This window comes from Trematomus bernacchii, unplaced genomic scaffold (genome assembly GCF_902827165.1).
Source record: "Trematomus bernacchii unplaced genomic scaffold, fTreBer1.1, whole genome shotgun sequence".
Taxonomy (NCBI): Eukaryota; Metazoa; Chordata; class Actinopteri; order Perciformes; family Nototheniidae; genus Trematomus; species Trematomus bernacchii.
In genome coordinates, this window is record NW_022987616.1 from 3,209,537 (window position 1) to 3,227,674 (window position 18,138).

The following is an 18,138-nucleotide window of genomic DNA, read 5'->3' on the forward strand; positions in this document are numbered from 1 at the left end:
AATAGGATGGCAACAAATTATTTTACAAATATGCTTTTATTCGATACCGGAAAACATACTTTGAAAAAAGCCTCAAACACTTATTTATATTTATATATTTTTTTTACATCAACAAAATCCTGTTGGTCATGTACATACAGGATTGTTCAGCTGAACCTGTAACATGCAGCTTTCTCCTGCCTCACCTGGAGACAAACGTTGGTTTTAACACTTTTTATTTAATGGGATGATATTTATTACAATATGAAATCTAAAAGGAATCACAAGGAGCCCAATGCTCAGTCTATCTTCCCTTCTTGAATTTGCCTGACGTGGCTCCGGTCTTTTGCTTCTTCTTTGCAGATCCTTTAAGCTCAGGTTCCTTAAAGAAAAGGAGAACAAACAAATCCATTTAGGTTAAGAAAGAAATGCAACGATCCCATTGTTTTGGATTCACAGTCACTCTGATATTGTTCTGAACGTACCTTCCGCTTGGAGGACAGAGACCCGGTGACGCTGAAGAAAGAGTCGAGTCGTCCCTGAGTGCTGCCCTGTCGGCTCTTGGAGATCTTCTTACAGCCGTTACGGATCCTGTCCTCGCTGCACACAAATGCATCAATCGATAAATACAAATGTACATGTTATCATCCAAACAGTGATAGTTCCAGGTGAACTTTGCACACATTATTTCTCAGCAATAAACAAGCATTTAAACCAGCATTTAGAAGATGGTCACGAACAGACTCAGGTATGTGCTCTCTCTATTTTTTGGACGGATTTGCGATATGCTTTTTTTATTTTCTTTAAGATATTTTTGGGCCAGAGAGTGCCTTTATTAGAGATACCATGCTGAAAGGGAGAGAGAGGGGATCACATTTAAACATTACTCACGATAAGGGTGAAACATATATCCAAGTGATCTTAGTTTGATTTTAAGAGGATCTATACTAAACAAGGACTTTTTAATAAGTCTTTAGAACACCGTTTGTAGGTCTGGACTTTAATAATTCATTTAGAAAGGTTTTTTAACATATGTTGCTCACTAATATTGCATTAGTCATTTTTAAGATTTTTATCAAATTAAGATGGATGTTGCAGCTATAGCTATATAAACCATATATATGACGGAAAAAGGCCATATGTTTAAGTGATGCTTGGACTAAAAACTCTGCCTCTGTGACTGGCAGCGCAGCCTAGTGGTCAGACGGTGTATACACAGCTGATCTGCTCATATAATCATTGCAATAACACATGTCATGATCATCATCAAAGCAACAAAACCCAATGAATCTCTGCTGGTTTACCTGAACTGTTTCTCGCTACACATGTACTGGATCAGTCCCTCCTCATCCGGCTCCCCCCACTTCAGATCCACAGTGGTACAATCCACCACTTCTGCATTTAAAAACAAAGCCCTGGCCTCTCTGTACAGCCAGTCCTCTGGAGGGGGGTGCTTCTGCATTAAGGAAAAAACGGACATAAACAATGAGAAACGAGAACTCATTCATTAAACTTCCTGGACTTATGGATGGTAGCAGACGTTGATTACCTTGGTGTCGATGTTTTCCAGGATCTCCTCAATGCTGCCGTGCTGCTTGATCAGGTCGATGGCCCTCTTGGGACCGATTCCCTTGATGGTGCCGCAGTAGTCACAGCCCAGCAGGATACACAGGTCTATGAACTACAGGAGGAGAGAGGCGGAGTTAATGCAAACATATCACCTGTGTACCTGGTCCAACGGTGGTTATTTTATTATTATACAAATTACTGCTGCAATATTTCTTTACCTGTTCATTGGTGAGGCCGATGTCCTGCAGGATGCGACTGAAGTGGAACTCCTGGATAGGAAGTTTCCTAAAAACAAATACATTTTGCAATGATTTATTTAAGTCCATAAAATAAATAAATTCTTATTACTATTGTTTGTGTTGCAACACTGGGCATATCCTCTCCTCTTCAGGAACATCTGTGCTACAGAGCCTGAGAGCAGTGGGTATGAACGATGCAGTGACTGTGGGATGCAGGTGCTTACTTTGCTTCACTGGCGGTCATGTGTCTGAGCAGGATATTTGTCCCAAAGGTCAGCCCGTCCATATCCTCCGTTGCTGTTCCAAACACCTTCCCTGCTTTAACCAAAGCAGCACAGCTGGCCTCCGCCTCACACGGAGCCTACAGGACAAAACACATCCAATGATATTTCCAATAATGATTCCCTCGGACCTGTTCTGCTGCCGTTGATCTCTCTGACATCTCTCTGAGGGCTTAGAGTAGGAGGCATTTCACTGTACATTCACTTTAAAATGTACTTCATAATGTATCCAAATGTATAAAGGGTGAGAGGATTCAGATTTAGTTGTTAAGGCAGACACAAATCTACTTTTTCTTTTTGGAAACCTGCCTATCGTGATAATAACCATGCACTTGCAAAAACCTCATGATGGGATATATTTTACAAGACTTATTGGAAAAGTCTCTTTTGATACAAATCCAGCAAGAGTAGCAAAGTGAGAGTAGATCTTACCTCAACGTAGGGCACTCCCATCAGGGTCAGCAGCTTCTTGCACTCGTCGTTATGATGCTTGGTCACTTTTACCAGACGCCTGGTGAATTTGTCGATATTCTCTTGCTCCCCTGGGTCAAGACAAATCATTTCAATAAACATTTAAATTCATAACCAATGCAACAATCTCAACCATGTAAAAAAGCTTAAATATGAGTATCAAGACTGATGATGTTGGTTTACACCCCTGCTAATAACCAAATATACACACTGATTTTGATCCACCACATATGATAAATGTTAAAGAAAGGGATAAAAATATGAACTGTACCCATTTCCTGAGCTTGAGCAAGCTGCTTCTCAGCTTCCGCTCTCCTCTCCCCTCTCTTCTCCAACTAGGGGTGACAAGAAGAGCAAAGATAGAGTAAGAGAATGAGTTAACAAAAGACAGGATGTAGGGTTTTAATAAGCAAACGTAAATAATGATCTCAATAATACAGTGAGTGCAACTGTAGTTGCCCCCTTTTGATTACCAAATAGCTGAGTAACACATGTAAACAGCTGTAAAACATTTACATCGCATGTACTGATCTATCAGACAACAGGAAATCAGAGCTCATACTAACCTCTGCTGACTTGAGCTGTGGGGGCTTTCCGTCAAACACGTACACAGGTTTGATTCCATATTCCAGCATGCGGATCGTCCGGTAGAACATTCCCATCAGGTGGCTGAGGAAAGGAGGTGGCAGAAATGTTTCAGCATTGGGTCCAGATATGAGCTACGTAGTCTAGGATCAAGAAAATAACTACAGCCTCTTTAGTGTGTCTCCTATTACGACTTAATGTCTGTATTGTGGTGGCTTTACCTCGTCGTCTCGCCATCCTCATTCTGCAGTAGGTTCCCGTCCTGTCTCACAGCGATCAGGAACTGGTAGATACACATGGAGGCATCTATTGCAATTTTCCTACCTGCAAACGTTTAGAAAAGCAGTTAGCTAACTATAAGGCATATAAGGCATTGATCCCATTGATCTATGACATGGTTTCTATGCAAGCCTTCATTCACTATATAATGGCTCTTATTTCTGGAAGTGATTCATCCTCCATCTCTCATATCACCATACCATCTGATACAGCATTGATCCCAGGGGAGATCATTAAACTTTCATCTGATCTCTTTCACATTTCTAGTACAGTCATCAATAAGTAGGGAAAGGGACCTGTAACATTTACCAAAGTAGTTCTTGATGTCTTGCTCTTTGATGGCACCAGGGGCCTGATCAGCGATCAGTTTAGTAAGCCCGTGAATTCCCATTGTGTTTGGCTGAAGCTCAAATTGAAATCACAAAAATCTGAAAAAAAATGAAATGATGTTTAATTATTATTCTGTTGTCACACACACGCAATTGAGGTCTTCCAGTGTTGTTTAGCATATAACATTACACCACTCTGCTTTTCAAGTTTACATTGTGTTTACATGCGTCCTACTTTGACTGATGCATGCCGAATTAAAGATTATTCAAGGAAAAGCTACCATACGCTTGTTTATATGATTGTGGATGACGGGGAAAGAAGGACATATTAAATGTTCCGTTTTTGAGGGGGATTTGGTTTGCAGGACAGACCGTGTCATGGTGAGTAGCTTTGTCATACAGAGCTTTAAAGCTGCAGGCTGCAGCTGCTAGGCTAAATCATAATTAATGTCACAGGCATACTTATTGTACATGCTAGCAGGGGATAGCATTATTGTATCGTTGTACTTTACACTTTCGATTAAGTTAAACCATTGTAATGTTTATTAACTCACCACGTAGCTGTTTCCCTCGAGTCTGTGAGCACCGTGGCGGGTCTCTTTCGCGGGAAATCAAATATCAGACATCACCTATCAATCTATCGAGCTTGGCATCCTCAGAGACACTGAAGAACTGCGCATCGATTGTGCAGGTTTGATTAACCAGGTCTGAGTTCTAGTGAGGAAGTACTGGAAGGGCATTCATTGGTTCATTGAGGTTGAAGGAAATCCGGTCAACAACACAGCATAATAACAGAGTCGCTTATGTTGAGGGTTCAAAAGGTTTCAATTGTGTTTTTCGGTTACGTTACAGCAGTAAAAATAAAGCTGGTTAATGTCGAATGGCTCGTGAGAGGAACATTTCCCCGGCTGTGAATTACCGGTAAGGTCGGAGGTGTGTTTTTGTTTCTCCGCCCACTCCGGAAAACTCAACGGAGTCGTCGTTATATTTATTTTTTAAGGTGACGTGGAGTCGAACCCCCTCTTCTACACTGGCTCATGTGTCAATAAAAGTACTTGGTGTACCCGGATAGGATCGCCATGAATGCATAATACGTTGGGACATAGCACCGTGGTTTTCCAGGATGTTCCGCTGTAAATCTTTACATTGAGCATCGGCGCATACCGGAGCAGAGTGCAGTGAGTCGGGCCTGAGACAGAGGAGACAGAGGAGCGGACAGACAGGTTTGGTCGGATCTGCAGCATTGGACCTGGAGTGACATAACTGTGATACCGGTATAGCAGATTTCTCCAACTACCACCCTGTAGTCATTTGAGTCGTCTATGCTTAAAATAAAAATCCAATATGCATCTTTTGGATAACGCAATGTTGATTTAGATAAGTTGTTTGTTTTACACGAATCAGGGAGGCCCATCATTATAGTCTCATTAATTTGAGTGGAATCTGCTAAACAAATAGGAGGCCCACTGCGTTTTCTGGCACTGTAATAGTTGAGCTTATTGTAAATGTAGTATTAGAAAAAAGTCAATTTAGCAATCACTCACAACATTTTACTAAACAGAGTTGACACAAGCATGGCTTTTTTAGTCCTCGGTTGCTGATGGAGTTATTGGCCTAGCTAAAATAATTAATTGTGTAATCTAAAAACAGTCTTTTCAAATGTGATATTTTAATGGCTGTCCTGGCACTAAATAATGTAGGAGGTCTGCATGTGTCATGCTGAAGAGTCATACCAGGAAACAGATTGACACTGAAGAGTACACACAAGTGATCTGCCTCTTGAGACTTTCCTTCTGAACCTCAGGAGAGAATTCATCAGAGAGCTGGTCCACACTAGCAGAACTTCATATACCACTCTGGTTAAAAAAAGCTAAATCATTATTTGCTGTGAAAAAACATGCCCATTAGCAAGCACATACACTCAAGTTTAAACTGGTAACAGCTGTCACCGGAGCATTCCAACTTTTCCTCATGATGGTCCAGAAGACAGAGTACAAGTTGTTATAAATGGGATTGAATTGCATTAAAACTGCACACAGACATCTCAGAAAGGTTGCAATCTGTGACATTTGACCAGAAACGTGACATCAGTGCTGAGTATGGATTAACCTCTTAAATTCTATTATATATCAAAATAAATGATAATTGCTTTTCTTTGTGAGGTTGAGGACAGGTTAATTATTGATTAATAATAATTTCAGATTATTGGATTGAAATAGGAAGGTCTGTATTTGTATATAAGTTGTCAATGCTCATTTAGGGCTTTCAGAAAATAAGAAATCCCCCTAGCATCACACTCAATTGTGGCATTATCGTTGCACTTTAAACATTTAATGCTACTAAGTATTGCCATGCAGTGTAAAATGATGTTTGAATTTGAGAACAACAGTATGCCGATGAATTCTGGGAAGACGCTTTTACAAACAAAATGATACTGATCTGCAGAACAGCATCCTTGGGCTATGACATTTTGTGTATACTCTCGCAAAGTCATCACAGACAGAACAAAATTGACAGAGCTCATTTAATTCTAGTCATAAAACCCCCCTGGACTATAAAACTGATGAAACTCATTGTAACCCACACAGCTGTTAGCGTGTCTCTCATTATTAATTTGTGTTTGTTAGAACAGGTTGAAGTGACATTGCACAAAACTCTCCCCTTGTCACATAAATCACACATCAGGTGTTAGTGGCATGGACATGACTTGACTTCTTGACTTTAAATGAGAGACATACTGTTAGTCCTCAGGACGGATAAACAAGCTGTTCTCATGAACTGATCCACTGTCCATCTTTGGCACCAGGGGGTATGCGGTGTGGAATAGGACACCTGCAGGGGGCTGCCAGAGGACGATGGGCCTGCACTGCGTCTTGATCCTGTGCTTGTTCTCAGGCTGGGCAGTGGGCTACAAACAGGGGGACAACGTGACTCTCTATGTCAACAAAGTGGGTCCTTATCATAACCCCCAGGAGACATATCACTACTACACCCTGCCTGTTTGCAGGCCGGAGAAGGTCAGTCTTTGTTCTGATTCACTGTGTGTTGTTGTCTGCTGAAGCTCACAGAGAGAGATTATGTTGTCATGCTAAATTTAAGAAGAAATCTAAGGATAACAGTAACGTCTTAGCATTTCTTGTATTATTTATCTGAAAGGTAGTGTTTCTCCACTAGGCCATGAGGGTCCAATGAATTTTGGAACTTACTGCAAAATGGCTTGGCTTAATGTTGCAAAATCTATAAACACTTTTATCGAATACAGAATAAAAATTACCCTTTTACAGGTAGAAAAATGGGTAATATAATGTTCAAATGTATTTATGACACAGTAATAATATAGACTGAATAAAAGGTATGTTATGTCATCTGTGATTTTATGTCGAGAGAATTTCACCTGGTTTAAGATTTAATTAATGTCGCATTGCTTAAGAGACATGTCATTTCAGTTGTGTTATTTTTTAGTTATGTTTCCCTGCTTTAATTACCTCATCATAGCTTTTAAGTTTTGAAATCACTTACTCACAGAATTGTGACCAACTTGTGCTTTCTGCTGCTTTTTGTACCCTCTGTTACTCATGTTGTAACACTTCTTCTTCAGGTGCATCACAAGTCCCTGAGTCTGGGAGAAGTGTTGGATGGCGACAGGATGGCAGAGTCCTTATATTACATTCGATTCAGGGAGAACGTGGAGAAAAAACCTCTTTGCACGCTCACACTTTCAGAAATACAGGTATGTTTGTGGACAGTTTGAACCTAACCAGTAAACTACCAGGCACCTTGTGTAAAGCTTAAATTCTCCCGGATCATAGTGTACTTAGTCTGTTTATGCTATTTAGTGCTTTTGATACTTATCATTGCTTAACATAGTGTGGGGTTAAATGCTGTGGCCTGTGAAACAAATGGGGTCTGATTATGGATATGTTTCGTGTGTCTCAGGTGGACGAACTTCGTGAGGCCATCGAGGAACTTTTTTACTTCGAGTTTGTCCTGGATGACATTCCAATCTTGGGCTTTGTGGGCTACATAGAGGAGAGCGGCTTCCTGCCCCACAGCCACAAGGTAAACCTCTTTCTGAGGGATTGTGGGATATGTGAATTCTATTTGGAGGCAAAGAGAAAGACGGTGTACGGTTTCATCTTTATGCAATCTTTATGCAACGGTTTCATCTGAACCAACTGTAATTGTTATTTGAATCTCTCTCTTCCTCTTTCTCTTTATTTACTCCCCTCCCCTCTCACCCCCTACAGGTGGGTTTGTGGACTCATCTAGACTTCAACATTGAGTACAATGGCGACACAGTGATATTTGCCAATGTATCAGTGAAAGACGTGAAACCTGTTCCCCTGGAGGAGGGCGTGGGTTCAGTGGGGGGAGTCGGGGTGGGAGGAGGCAGCCTGGTCGTCACCCACACGTACAGCGTGCGCTGGTTCGAGTCCCCGCTGCCTCACTCAAGGAGAGCCGAGCGCCTCAGAGATTACTCGTTCTTCCCCAAAACGCTGGAGATCCACTGGCTCTCCATCATTAACTCGCTGGTGCTGGTGGTGCTGCTGCTGGGCTTCGTCATCATCATCCTCATGCGGGTCCTGAAGAATGACTTTGCCAGGTTAGTCGGGCCTATAAATGTGAGACTTCATGTTTCATGTCTTTAAATATGGAAATTATACTATAGAAAAATACAGGGGAAAGAAGATAAAGACTGGAAAGGCTATTGAAAACATCTTAAATATAGTTAAAAGAGTTTAACAATCTTATACCAACAGAAAAAAAGTAAAGTAATTTAGACAATACTGAAATCTATTGAGAGGAAAAACATCATAGACAGTAAGGTGAATATTTTTAGCTTTTCGCAGTTTTTCTCTTGAGAATTTTAAAGACATTTATCAAAAATGTTTGGACATTTTCAAGTAATAATTATAATCAATTTATAATTTGTAAATACATTTGATAATTTGCTCCCTTATTTGACTGTCTTTTGAGAAGTTAGTAGGTACTTTTTTCCAAAGATTTATTTAAAAAGTCTAAAAATGGCATTAAACTTTAAAGGCATACATTTCGGCTTTAAATACTTTTTACTCTCTTTTGTACATAAGGCTGTGGATTAACAAGTCTGAGTCCAGGGACAGGCTAGTTTAAATGTTGTATACGTTAGATTTCTATTACATTTCAATGAAAGAATTATAACATTTTGTTCATGTATATTCACAGATAAATACGGATGATATTAAATATCCAGGATTATATTTTCAAATTGGAACAATATCAAAAAATAGCACATTTAAAGAGAACAGGAAATCAAATCTAACTCCAAGAATGGGAAATAACTCAAATCAAGCAGTCTAGGAACATTAGTTTCTTCCTCTATCTTCTCACTTAGTCTTCCTCATCTACTTGTAGACAACTCCTGTACATGAAAGCCTTCTCCCCTCACCTGCAGGTACAATGTGGAGGAGGAGGGCGGCTGTGATGATCTGGACCAGGGAGACAACGGCTGGAAGATCATCCACACTGACGTCTTCAGGTTTCCCCCTTACAAAAGCCTGCTGTGTGCCGTGCTGGGGGTGGGGGCTCAGTTCCTTACTCTTGCCACAGGTGAGCATTCATTCTCAAATACACCCAAACAGTATTAGGAGGATCATTGTTCATTTTGAAAACTCAGACAGCACTGACCCGCAGCAGCAGTCTTTGTACTGACCAGCAGAGGGACATAACAGCTAGAAACCTGATGATGGCATACACACACAGGTCATATGTAAAGGTGTCTGATCACTTTAATGTGTCCTCATCAGGAATCATCCTCATGGCTTTGCTGGGAATGTTTAACGTGCATCGCCATGGCGCCATCAACTCTGCTGCCATCGTCCTGTACGCTCTGACCAGCTGTGTGTCGGGCTACGTGTCCTGCAGCTTCTACACACAGATCAACGGACAGCGCTGGGTGTGGAACATTATCCTCACCTCCTCCCTCTTCTCCGGTGAGTCTGATATGGAGGGTCTGGGATCACTTCACACTCTGGTTGTTAGAGCAGGGTAAACAGTACTTAATATAAGAAAAGATAACGATACGATTAGACTTTATTTATCCAGAAGGAAATTCTTGTGCCAGGGTTACACAATTAAAGCATTTGAATTTGACTGAATTTTGAACGTTTTTTTATATTTGCAGGTAATCAAAACTTGATTTATCTGTTATTGCATAAGATTATCTCCTCTCTGCCAATAGCTTGAGGGTTGTGTTACCCATTTAGCTGCTTCCATCCTCAGTCCTTGTTTGCTTTTCTCCTTATTTCTTTTATCACAGCTCTTACATTTCCCTCTTGACATTTTCAATGTAAGCTGTCATTGAAAAATGTGATAATTAAGCTTTAAAAGGAACCAATTGATACTGATGAATTTTAATTGTGGTTTGGCCTTTTAAACTGTCTGTAGATTCACATTATGGTCTCTAAGGAGCAACATTTAGCTAACTTTTATACTTAAATAATGTTAAGGATGTATTCACAATGATTCTTTTGACCATTTTGTAACTTAGTAACTTTACCAAAAACGTTTCATATATCGTCTATAAGGAAGCTGTCTGTTTTTTTTACACTGCTATTGTTCATACACTTTGCTTTAAGTGTTACTTTACACATTTAGAAGAGAAACTGGAATTATTTCACCCATGCCTAGCTTTTACAGCTTTGATGGAATTACTTTGTGTCATTTTTAAAGCCTAGTGTAATATGACAGTCTCATTTGTGCTCTGTATAATGTGACAAAGCTGTTCAACTCAATTTATAATCTATTCATTTATGCAGGAGTTCTTGGTTCAGGTTCAAGAAGTTGTTTTAAATAGAGTATTTCTGGCACATAAAAATTGATCTTATTCAGTAATTCAGCAGCTGTATATTTTCATCATTAAAAGAAAAACACATCATTAAATATAATGAATCACTTTAACCCTAACCCATTTGAACTATACCCTGGTGCTTACTTTCTCCAAAAAAGGTGATAAAAATGCCTGTTCTTTATTAAATCCGTCCTTCATCCCCACAGCTCCTCTGTTCCTGACATGGAGTGTTGTGAACTCCATCCACTGGTGGAGCGGCTCCACTCAGGCTCTGCCGGCCACCACCGTGCTGCTCATCCTGGGGGCCTGGGTGCTGGTGGGTTTCCCGCTCACCGTCATCGGAGGCATTGTGGGAAAGAATCGAGCCGGCAGCTTCCAGGCGCCGTGCCGCACTCGAAACATCGCCCGGCAGATCCCTACGCAGCCGTGGTACAAACACACGGCCGTACACATGGCCATCGGCGGCTTCCTGCCTTTCAGGTGAGACGTCTTGATGTGTGGGGAAGGGGGCTTCAGTCTAAGGGGGAATTTAAGACCACCTCTCCATACAGTTAAACAGTTTTGGTGTTAAGTGATTGGGATAGTAATACCGTTCTTCACAACATTATATTGCTGAACGACGATTCTACTATTAATCTATTTAACCAACCTAAAGGGCTGCTTTCTGCTGGTGTAACTGCCAAGAAATAAACTTTGGAACCGTTAACTACCAGGTGTATCCAGACAAATGGTAAAAACATAAATAGTACAGCCTTTTGATTTTAGTTTTACACCCACTTGTTTCTATTTCTAACATTTGTTTCAGTGCCATCTCAGTGGAGCTGTACTACATCTTCGCCACAGTTTGGGGCAGAGAGCACTACACGCTCTACGGCATCCTGCTGTGCGTCTTCGCCATCCTCCTCTCAGTGGGCGCCTGCATCTCCGTCGCGCTCACCTACTTCCTGCTGTCCGGCGAAGACCACCGGTGGTGGTGGCGCAGCGTCCTGAGCACCGGCTCCACCGGCCTCTTCATCTTCGTCTACTCTGTTTTCTACTACCGGAACCGGTCGTCGATGAGCGGCCTGGTGCAGAGCACGGAGTTCTTCGGCTACTCTCTGCTCACGGCGCTGGTCTTCTCTCTGATGCTGGGCAGCGTGTCGTTCTGGGCCTCACTTGCGTTTATTCGCTACATCTACCGTAGCCTCAAGATGGACTAAAAATGTGAATACACACATGGCTATAAACAATCCTCATTCTACTCTTGCTTTCTACACACATCTCCTATGCCACAGGAGTAAAGGGTCCTTGATTTTAGCGAGAGCCGATGGTTGAAATAAAGCTGTTAGTTTAACACGGTTGGATTATGTATTTAAGGATAAAATGGGATATTTCTGTACAAAGGGATAGTTGTGTACTATCAGGAGTGAATGTGTAAAAATGTATGAGCTAGGGGGGGGTGAATGGATTTAATCATTGTATGATGTAGTGGCATCTGGTTCCTACTTAATGCTCGAATAAGGCTTGGCAGGCTCTAGTCTTTAATTCCCACTGAAGCGGCTGACTCACTGTAGTTTTATTAAATATGCAGCAGTGCCGGTGTTATTACTTGCAATTATACTCCACCCGCACAGTCTCAACAGCCAATTTACATATGGGAATAATAGTTTTGAAAGTCACCTGTCAAGCTCCACAAGGCCCTACAGAGGATAAGAGGAATGCAGTTTAGAAGAAAGTTGATGCAAGATGTTGGTGATGGGAGCAACATTGTATGTTATGGTCACCATTGACTGGTTTTGGTTCTGATGTAAATATACTCTTTTCAATAAAAATGCTTTTAATACAATAGTGACAGCAAGAAATTCTGGATTTTTTTCCATGGGTTTTATATTCTTGTACATTTAGAGAAGCCAATTTGAACATCTTTATGATCATGGAAAATGCTATACTTTTTTACATTATTGCAAGTTTTAGTCCTGGTGTCTTGCATATGAAGGATTTTCCCATTTAGCCATATATATGATTCAATCACAAATTTAAAAAGTAATCACATACTGTATGTCAGGATAGAATCATGCTCTCGGAAGAAAAAAAACTCAACAAAGTTACTGGAGTGAAACTGGCTTTTATAGAAAATGTGTGCACAGCAGATATCTTTCAGTACTTTGCTTTAAAATTGTTCCAAAAAACAACATGATCCAATTATTCATCCAACGTGGACTCATCCATCACCACCAAGCGCAAAGAACACACATTAAATAGTTGCATATCAAAAATAAAACTTCAAGGTAAAATACTTTTGAACAGGAGTATGAACAAGGTATATGTACACTCGACTATGCAAAAAAGACCTCAATCACAGTGAGGAAATAGAAGAATATAAACAGGCCTGTTGGGTAAATATTACAGAAAAAGCTCGAACTCATCAACCCAACAACAACTACTGGCCGGCATTGTGCACCATGGCTGTGCCGCGGGTGTCCACAGCCTCCCCGCCTTTGCTTTCGAAGCGTGTGTCATGCCCAGTGTTATTTGCAGGGGTGGCGCTGGCTGAGTTGAATGCCATGGAGTTGTATTCACAGTGGTTGACTCCTGGAGGCATGGACCGGGCCTGGGGCCTGGGGGGCATTGCGGTCTGGGACGAGCCTGGGGGCCAGGGAGGGTATCCAGCAGATCCAGCAACAGAGTTCATTGCGGCCAGATAGTAGGCGAGGTTCTGAGGAGCCGCCTTTTTAAAAGATGTCTCCATCATGTGCTGATTGTAATGCTCCTTCAGCTGGGGCCGGGCTTCTCCCTGATACTGAGGGGAAATCGGTCATATTAGTATACAATTTAGAAAAAAGTGGCATTCTTATTCTTACGTTTGATCATGTTTCGTCACGCCTTTAAGGTCATAACCAGACTATGGTTTAGCCTCCATTATGGACGTCTTGTTTTATGTCCTAGCCTCTGTTTCACTGTTATTAATTAACAGGAAATTTGAGCAGGACAATGTCCAATCACACCTTTATCAGCATTAAATATTTGATGCAACAAAGAGCTACTCACAGGTGGGATGTGTGGTGGCATATTGGTGTACATGGGTCCACGAGTAGGGCTGTTTCTGTTGTAGCGCTCAGACACCCAGCTCGTGTCCTTCTGGTGCCTCCTGAGCTTCATCCTTCGGTTCTGAAACCAAGTCTTAACCTGAAACGCGGAAGAAAGAGATTCAGATGATCTGAAAAGATGCATATATTTTGCTGTGAATGTGATCCAGGACATCCATTAATCCCTCACCTGTTTGTAGGACAACCCAGTCAGTTCTGCAACGTTCTTCATCTCCGCCGGTGTGAGGTACCTCTGAACACTAAAGCGCTGGACAAGAGCATTCATCTGACTCTCCGAGAAGGCAGAGCGGACCTTTCCTTTAGGGGTATTTACAGCAGAAGCCTTCTTTGGGACAATTAAGAGTGCATTTTGGGTATCGTTGGTGCACATGTTCCCATTGACAGGGACGGGTCTGGGCTCCTCCATGACAGAGCTGGAAACATCCTCTCTGGCAACAGGGCTCCTACAGATCGCTTCTTCCTCCAGCTCTTTCTTTGCCCATGTAGCAGGGTCAGCCTGGGGGACACTTCCTTCTCTGCTGCTCCCAGAACTCCAGGAATCTAAGAGAGGGGAACGGACATGGTGAGCAGGGTCAAAATTGTTCCGAGCATTTGTCAAAGCATCACATAATTGTATGCCCCAGTATCCTCTTGAGACCCAGCAATTCACTGGACCTCTGTGGGGGACATGACCCCAAGGATTATATTTAACTACATCATGCCGAATGTAGTTGTGCCCTAATTAACTGTGTATTGGAAATGGCAGTTTTTTGGCATATGATCATATATTATGAAGTTTCTCTTCTTCATACCAGGTTACTTAATGCACACTATAACCAGTTATACAAAGCAATATTACATTAAATTAAATTATTTCGCTCAATAACAGCATTAATAATGTAAAGGCCCTGTTGTCTGCTACAATGTATATAAATAAATGCAATAAATAAACACATGTTATATGTTTTTACTTTATTAACTGAATAGTTAAATATTTGTTGGCATTTTCAAGTTCTGTCGCTAGATGTCGCCACTTGTTTCAGCGGGTAAAATCAGTGGCGCGATATTTGTATTTTTTTTTAAACAAAAACTAAGATGGAACTAAATTGGACTTCACGGTCAACATTGGTGGAAGAAATCTTCGCTTTTTGCAGCCATGGGGGAAATGTAAGAATTATAATTTTGCTTCCCAGTTTTAAAGTTGCATGTGAGTCAGTGAAAGCCATGTACCTGGTGAGGTGTGAGTCTCCGAGTCACTGGCGGTGTCGCTCCCGGCCCGCCTGACCTCATGTGGCCGGGCATCGTACGCAGGCCGTTGGGGTCCGGCCAGCAGCAGACGGCCTGCTTGGGAGTCGCCCAGGTAAACCGCCTCGGAGCCCTGGTAGTGACCGTGGCCGCTCATGGCGTGCTGCTCCGGGCTGGTCCGGGGGGTGGAGGCGAAGTAGGCCTGGCTGACCCCGGCGTTGTAGTTGCTCAAATCCGTGACTCCGGGCTCTCCTCCCCAGCTGGCCGTGTTCCCGTGGTTCTGCTCCGGCCCGGGTTGGTAAACGAGGCCGTAAGCGTATGCGTGGTAAGAGGGGTTATAGTTGTAGCTAATCTGTGGCTTCCAGTCGGCCATTTCTCCGGCGTAGCGATAAAAATGTAAAAACCGCAACTAAAAAATAACCAAACAAATGTGAGTTTGGGGTTAAATCGCTTAAAATGCTGCAGGACGAACCCGTTCATCCACAGGGGCGATGCTAGGACCTGTCCAGGTAAAACAAGCGGGGTCAACTAACTTTAAAAAGTGCGCCCATCCTCCAGAGGCTTGTTATAAAGACGTGTGTGGGTGTGGGCAGGCATGGAGGTAGGTGTTGGGATTGTTGGAGCCAATCCCTTTGACTCATCCTTCATTGACGGCAGTGATGCCATTTCATTGGCCCACTAAATTGATTTTTTTTTTTACATTTTTGGGTTTGGGACATTGGCACAAAGACAAACTAGTTTAGAAAAGTTTTAACCACTATTGAAGTAACCCTCTTAAATGACACCATCACCAAGCTACCCAAAATGACTTTTTATTTCAATGCTACAGAGTTAAAGTTAAATGTCTCACTTGAGTTTTAATCTACTGGAAGGATTATATGAAGCCCCTCATTTATTGTGTGTATTGTTTGGTTTTGAAATGCTTCACTCAGGCAACATGTGCTTGTATGACATGGAATATAATCTCAAGGTTCCATATTGAAAAGTGTTGTTTCAACATTTAAGGTTTTCATAAAGATGTTTACATTATGCATACTCCTAATATAACATTTGTATTTGTCTAGCCAGATCTATCTCAAAAGAATCCTGTTAAACGTGATACCCTAATCCAGCATGTGTCTCATAACAAGAGTTATGAGGCTCAGATTGTAAGAACTGGTGATCTTTTGTGTTTGTTTGAAGAGTTAAGCATGAGCTTTTGAGATACATCATTTACTAAAAGAGATAGAGCTACATTGATACTCACTGATAATACACTTAAAGCAAAATATGATATTTTTATGGCAGCTTTGGTATTTAAAACAAGCTTCACTGACTGCATGAATACATTGTGCTGCCAGAGATCTAGCTCAGCAGTATAGGACGGTTTTACAAAAGATAAATTAGTTACATAAGAGGGCTATCCAAATAGTAAACAAACTTCACATGCTGCCTTGTCAGCACTAAAGCGTCAGTTTGCTTTAAACCATGGCCAAGTCTGTTGATTCCCCTAGTGGCTTCATTATGTGTTTTGGGGCTTCTGTCAAAGATCAAGAGACTACATATAGTATCTGGGTCTCATGTATGAATAGTTTATGAACCACTCATACTTCTTAGTCAGCGTTTTTGTTATAGATTGAGAAAGACTTAAATTGAAGGCAGTGAGCAGCTTACTAAGACATGTTGAACAGAATATTTAGCTTGAAAGGGATCTATGTGAGATTTTAAGTGTTTACAAATATATTTAACTTTAATTTGTGCACTTTGAACATAAGAGTTTAAAGACAAATCACTGTTGCTTCAAATCCCAACATGCCCAAATTATGTAGGTGGGTTGGAAATGTTGTCACAGAGTGTTTTACCTCCAAATGCAATCCCTTTCACAAGATGATTTAGATTAGCTGCGTGTTTACCATCCAAGGGTTTGTTGGTGTTCCCCCTCCTTGGCTGTATTGACGTGGTAATGATTCAGTTAGTGATGAATTGATGCGAGAACAGTGAGCCTAATGGGCACATAAGCATTTCGACTGATCTCTGCCTGGACAGGGTGTGTTTTCTGATCTTGTACCCAAAGCTCCCAGGAGGGGGGTTGATGGTGTGTAGAGGGTGTGGGTGGAAAAAGAGTGTGCTTTGAATTAGCATTGGTATGTGGAGAGAGGACAATAGATTAGCCTTGACGACCATGCTTATTGTAGCCAACTGTAAAGTATATTTGAGAGACACTGTTTTTGTAAAATAAACTGCAGTGTCTAAACATTTGAACATGATCATCTTCAAGATGTTCCTACTCTCCTGAAATACAACTATAACAGCAAACACTTAATACCTAGCTGTGTTTGGTACAAATAAAAACCGCTGAGTGTGATTTCTTGCTGTCCCAAGCTACAGTTTACATCATTACTTCTTCAGTTTTTCTTTCTTGTATAGTGCAGATCAATCACTGGTGTTGTTGTTTCAGTACTTTACATTTTGGGCGTGATGTGTGAGACCACGAGAATCTCTTTTGTTGACTCAAATGCATGTAAATGACGTTTGGATACCCTCTCCCAGGTGCAAACACAAGTCACCTTTTATTGTCCTCCTTCAAGAAGTTCAATCAGTAATCTTGTTTTGATTTATATCATTGCTGGGGAAAGTACTTTGAGGTCCTTAACCTCAGTTAAAGTAGTTATACCTGGCACAGAATACAAACATGGTTACAAGTACGTCCTGTGCTAATAATTTGAAATATGCAAAAATATACAAGTATTTCAGACTCAATGCTACTAAATATCCAAAGTAAAAGTACTGGTATTGTCCAATTCAGTGTTATATTTGCATATCTGATGTGTGTAAGCATTAGTTTAATGTTGTAGGTGGTGAAATTTAAAACTTCTATACAACTCTAACCAGGGTATTTCATAGTTTGGCCTTTGAGCGTATGTTTCATATTAAAAAATGTGTAAAAACTAGCAATGGTATATTTACAAGTACTGTGCAGTGATAATTTGAACTACTCTTACCTAACTTTAGTTAATTAATGCATCTTTAAACTTCTACTGCATACATCTGTGCAGATTCAGATTACTAATACAACATCAAATCAACTGATACATGTTAATTTATTAATAAGGATCACACTTCCAGAAAGTAGATACAATAATTAAAAATACTAAATCTTTACCAGCTGCAACATTAAAGTGAAACACTTTGATGCATCAATACTTTGTAAAATAATTACTTATTATTCTTAAAAAAGCAATTCTGCAAAATTAGTATAGTTTCAGTTTTGGTACGTTAAGTATATAT

At 41.0% G+C, this 18,138-nt stretch overlaps 3 protein-coding genes across 5 annotated transcripts; 1 reads left to right on the forward strand and 2 right to left on the reverse strand.

Moving 5' to 3' along the window:
• Positions 1–17: 17 nt before the first annotated feature.
• Positions 18–4,468, reverse strand: fen1 (flap structure-specific endonuclease 1). The gene is made up of 12 exons (XM_034132252.1): positions 4,287–4,468; positions 3,713–3,831; positions 3,346–3,448; positions 3,106–3,208; positions 2,811–2,874; positions 2,501–2,610; positions 2,012–2,148; positions 1,767–1,833; positions 1,529–1,660; positions 1,284–1,435; positions 465–579; positions 18–361 (listed from the first exon to the last, which is right to left on the reverse strand). Exons 2-12 carry the CDS (start codon positions 3,792–3,794, stop codon positions 284–286), a joined length of 1,143 nt encoding a protein of 380 aa, XP_033988143.1. The 5' UTR covers positions 3,795–3,831; positions 4,287–4,468; the 3' UTR covers positions 18–283.
• A 61-nt stretch (positions 4,469–4,529) lies between these two features.
• tm9sf1 (transmembrane 9 superfamily member 1) lies at positions 4,530–12,388 on the forward strand. Of its 2 annotated transcripts, none has more exons than XM_034132248.1 (9): positions 4,530–5,006; positions 6,539–6,749; positions 7,331–7,462; positions 7,669–7,791; positions 7,980–8,335; positions 9,167–9,321; positions 9,519–9,704; positions 10,768–11,041; positions 11,367–12,388. In XM_034132248.1, the coding sequence occupies exons 2-9, from the start codon at positions 6,588–6,590 to the stop codon at positions 11,758–11,760; spliced, it is 1,782 nt and encodes a 593-aa protein (XP_033988139.1). In that variant the 5' UTR covers positions 4,530–5,006; positions 6,539–6,587; the 3' UTR covers positions 11,761–12,388. The 2 variants fall into 2 exon arrangements, with proteins under 2 accessions (XP_033988139.1, XP_033988140.1); XM_034132249.1 differs by having other exon boundaries at positions 4,530–4,955.
• A 261-nt stretch (positions 12,389–12,649) lies between these two features.
• Positions 12,650–15,389, reverse strand: nanog (nanog homeobox). 2 transcript variants are annotated; one of them, XM_034132251.1, is made up of 4 exons: positions 14,857–15,389; positions 13,817–14,187; positions 13,589–13,726; positions 12,650–13,334 (listed from the first exon to the last, which is right to left on the reverse strand). In XM_034132251.1, the coding sequence occupies exons 1-4, from the start codon at positions 15,242–15,244 to the stop codon at positions 12,981–12,983; spliced, it is 1,251 nt and encodes a 416-aa protein (XP_033988142.1). In that variant the 5' UTR covers positions 15,245–15,389; the 3' UTR covers positions 12,650–12,980. The 2 variants fall into 2 exon arrangements, with proteins under 2 accessions (XP_033988142.1, XP_033988141.1); XM_034132250.1 differs by having other exon boundaries at positions 12,650–13,340.
• Positions 15,390–18,138: the final 2,749 nt, after the last annotated feature.

Excerpts from the sequence above, each read along its gene's own strand:
- fen1 (XM_034132252.1), bottom strand. The coding sequence starts at position 3,794 with ATGGGAATTCACGGGCTTACTAAACTGATCGCTGATCAGGCCCCTGGT. Across the intron at positions 3,209-3,345 it reads GAGGATGGCGAGACGACGAG|CCACCTGATGGGAATGTTCT; the intron begins GTAAAGCCACCA and ends TCCTTTCCTCAG. Across the intron at positions 362-464 it reads CTCTGTCCTCCAAGCGGAAG|GAACCTGAGCTTAAAGGATC; the intron begins GTACGTTCAGAA and ends CTTTTCTTTAAG.
- tm9sf1 (XM_034132248.1), top strand. The coding sequence starts at position 6,588 with ATGGGCCTGCACTGCGTCTTGATCCTGTGCTTGTTCTCAGGCTGGGCA. Across the intron at positions 7,792-7,979 it reads TCCTGCCCCACAGCCACAAG|GTGGGTTTGTGGACTCATCT; the intron begins GTAAACCTCTTT and ends CACCCCCTACAG. Across the intron at positions 8,336-9,166 it reads CTGAAGAATGACTTTGCCAG|GTACAATGTGGAGGAGGAGG; the intron begins GTTAGTCGGGCC and ends CCTCACCTGCAG.
- nanog (XM_034132250.1), bottom strand. The coding sequence starts at position 15,244 with ATGGCCGACTGGAAGCCACAGATTAGCTACAACTATAACCCCTCTTAC. Across the intron at positions 13,727-13,816 it reads CTGGGTTGTCCTACAAACAG|GTTAAGACTTGGTTTCAGAA; the intron begins GTGAGGGATTAA and ends TCCGCGTTTCAG. Across the intron at positions 13,341-13,588 it reads TGCCACCACACATCCCACCT|TATCAGGGAGAAGCCCGGCC; the intron begins GTGAGTAGCTCT and ends ATTTCCCCTCAG.